General features: G+C 43.4%; 1 protein-coding gene across 1 annotated transcript in view; it reads right to left on the bottom strand.

Moving 5' to 3' along the window:
• LOC107729933 (LIM zinc-binding domain-containing Nebulette-like) overlaps positions 1-2247 on the bottom strand; it is a 16632-nt gene that overhangs the window by 3256 nt on the left and 11129 nt on the right. Inside the window, exon 3 of the mRNA XM_016540671.1 lies at positions 895-979. Coding sequence (XP_016396157.1) covers positions 895-979 — 85 coding nt within the window. The remainder of the gene's footprint in view (positions 1-894; positions 980-2247) is intronic.

Here is a 2247-nt window from a genome sequence, read left to right as displayed (position 1 = left end):
CAGGACTACCAGATGCGTGAATGCGTTTAATTAGCATGTGGGCAGATTTGCTTTCTCCTCTCCTGTGCACTTTTCCATTATATCACCAAACAGCTTGACAGATGCGTCGTTTCACACACTCACACACACACACACTAACACACACACACACACACTCTCACACACTAACACACTCACACACTAACACACACACACACACACTCACACACACACACACACATGTCTCTTATACAACCATCTTCACACACCGTCAAAGGGTTTCATTTAAAAGCCTAAAATAAATCTAAACTGGTTTCACTGAAGTCTGACATGATTCACTATGACTGAATCAACCAGATCCTGAGTGCTTCATAGTTTGCTTCATGATGAGCAGAAGCACTGTGTGAATCACATATTTTACAGTGAGCGCAGTGTTTTATGATACGATCAGAACAGAGCCGTGACCTGTTTTTAGGTCACAATCCTCTGATGTAAAACACAGACACACTGCGCTGCGATATGTGGGACATCAGCGTCGATCTCACGGCTCAATCGACTGAACATAACGAGCAAACGCGGCCGGAGATCCGAACGAACTCATCTGAACGCCTGGAAACACAAACGCTGCAGAACGTGAAACATTTATCACTCAAAGCGCTTCTCTGTTCAGTTCCCAGATCGGCTCAGAGTTTCGCGTGGAGAATAATCTTTGTGATCAAACGTCAATGTGTAATCAATAACAGACGTGTGACGCCGGTGTTTCTGCTCTACATGAACATCCAGAAGAGTCAAAGGAAGACGGCGCAGAAATCTGGGTCACCATCATAAAACACGCTTTGGATTTCTGCTTAATGCTTTGATGCAAGATTCAATGCGAGATGAGTCCTGGCCCGGAAACACAGGTGTGACGCTCACCTGACTCTGTAGCTCACTCTGCTGCTTCAGACGCAGGTTCTCCGGTGTGTCCGTCACGATAGTGAACGACGTCTTCGGATAGTGACTGCAAACAAAACACAAACAACTTACAGTTTTTTTTCAACTGCTTACACACATTTTCAGATCTGATCTTCAATCTGAGTCGTTTATACTGTCAGACGCCACATAAAAGGTCCTGCTGAAGGTCTGCTGTGTGATTCACAGAAATAAAGATCATACGAGTAAACGTGTCATGTTTGGGTGGATTTTTCCTTTAACGCTCGACGAGAGCTAAAAATGAATCTGTTCTCCTGTGACGTGCCGATAACCTTTCTGCTCTAATCACAGTAATAATCATCGTCAAACTCTGGAAATAACACAATAGCTTTTTTTCACTGCTATTGTGTGATAAAAATAAAGCATGAATGCCCATTGAATCAGCTGAACATTTCCCTGGCAACCCCTGACCCCGCCCCCAAACACATACAACCAATCAGCTCCCGATCGCACGGGTGCAGCTGTCAATCAAACATCAGGACAGGAAGTGAGGGAGTGACTGCTTCCTGAGGGAAGAACATTTCCCATGAGCCTCCATCTCTGCCTGCGTGAGTTCAGGAAAGAGTGTGAAACTGAAGTGAATCTGAATCCAGATCACATGCAGTATTTGTTCTTGGAGCTTCCTGGTGGTTCAGTCACACAGAAGAAGCCCAAAGCAGATTTTGTTTGGTATCTGAGTGTGTTTTTGTGTCCCGGACGCCCTGCAATTACAGCTCATAAACCAGAGCAGAGCGACTCTCTAGAGGCACGCTAACGACCATCTGACGAGTTTAACCTTCCTGAAGACTCTTCTGCTCACCAAGACTGTATCCGCTTGATTCAAAAATATTGAATAACTGTTTTCAAATCAGCATATTAGAATGATTTCTGAAGATCATGTGACACTGAAGACTGGAGTAATGATGCTGAAAATACAGCTGCGCATCACAGAAATACATTACAGTTTAGCAGAGATTCTCATAGAAAACAGCTGTGTTACATTCTAATAATATTTCACATTTTTTACTGTATTTTCAAATAAACACAGCCTTGGTGAGCAGAAGAGACTTCTTTCAGAAAAATAAAAAGCCTTAATTATTCCAAACCTTCGAACAGTACTTCTAAAGTTTGGTGGAATAAACACACAAAAGAGAAAACTCTCCCGTCACACAGCAGCACAAAGTTCATTTGAAGATTCACAGCATGAAGCAGCCAGTGTGTGTGTGTGTGTGTGTGTGTGTGTCTGTGTGTGTGTGTGAGTAAGCGTATTGTATGTGTGTGTGAGTGAGTGAGTGAGTGTGAGTGTGTGTGTGTAAG

Source organism: Sinocyclocheilus rhinocerous, unplaced genomic scaffold, assembly GCF_001515625.1.
Source record: "Sinocyclocheilus rhinocerous isolate Xijiao unplaced genomic scaffold, SAMN03320098_v1.1 scaffold2835, whole genome shotgun sequence".
NCBI lineage: Eukaryota > Metazoa > Chordata > Actinopteri > Cypriniformes > Cyprinidae > Sinocyclocheilus > Sinocyclocheilus rhinocerous.
Note: the sequence above shows the minus strand (reverse complement) of the source record. Positions and strands in the feature narration are given on the sequence as shown.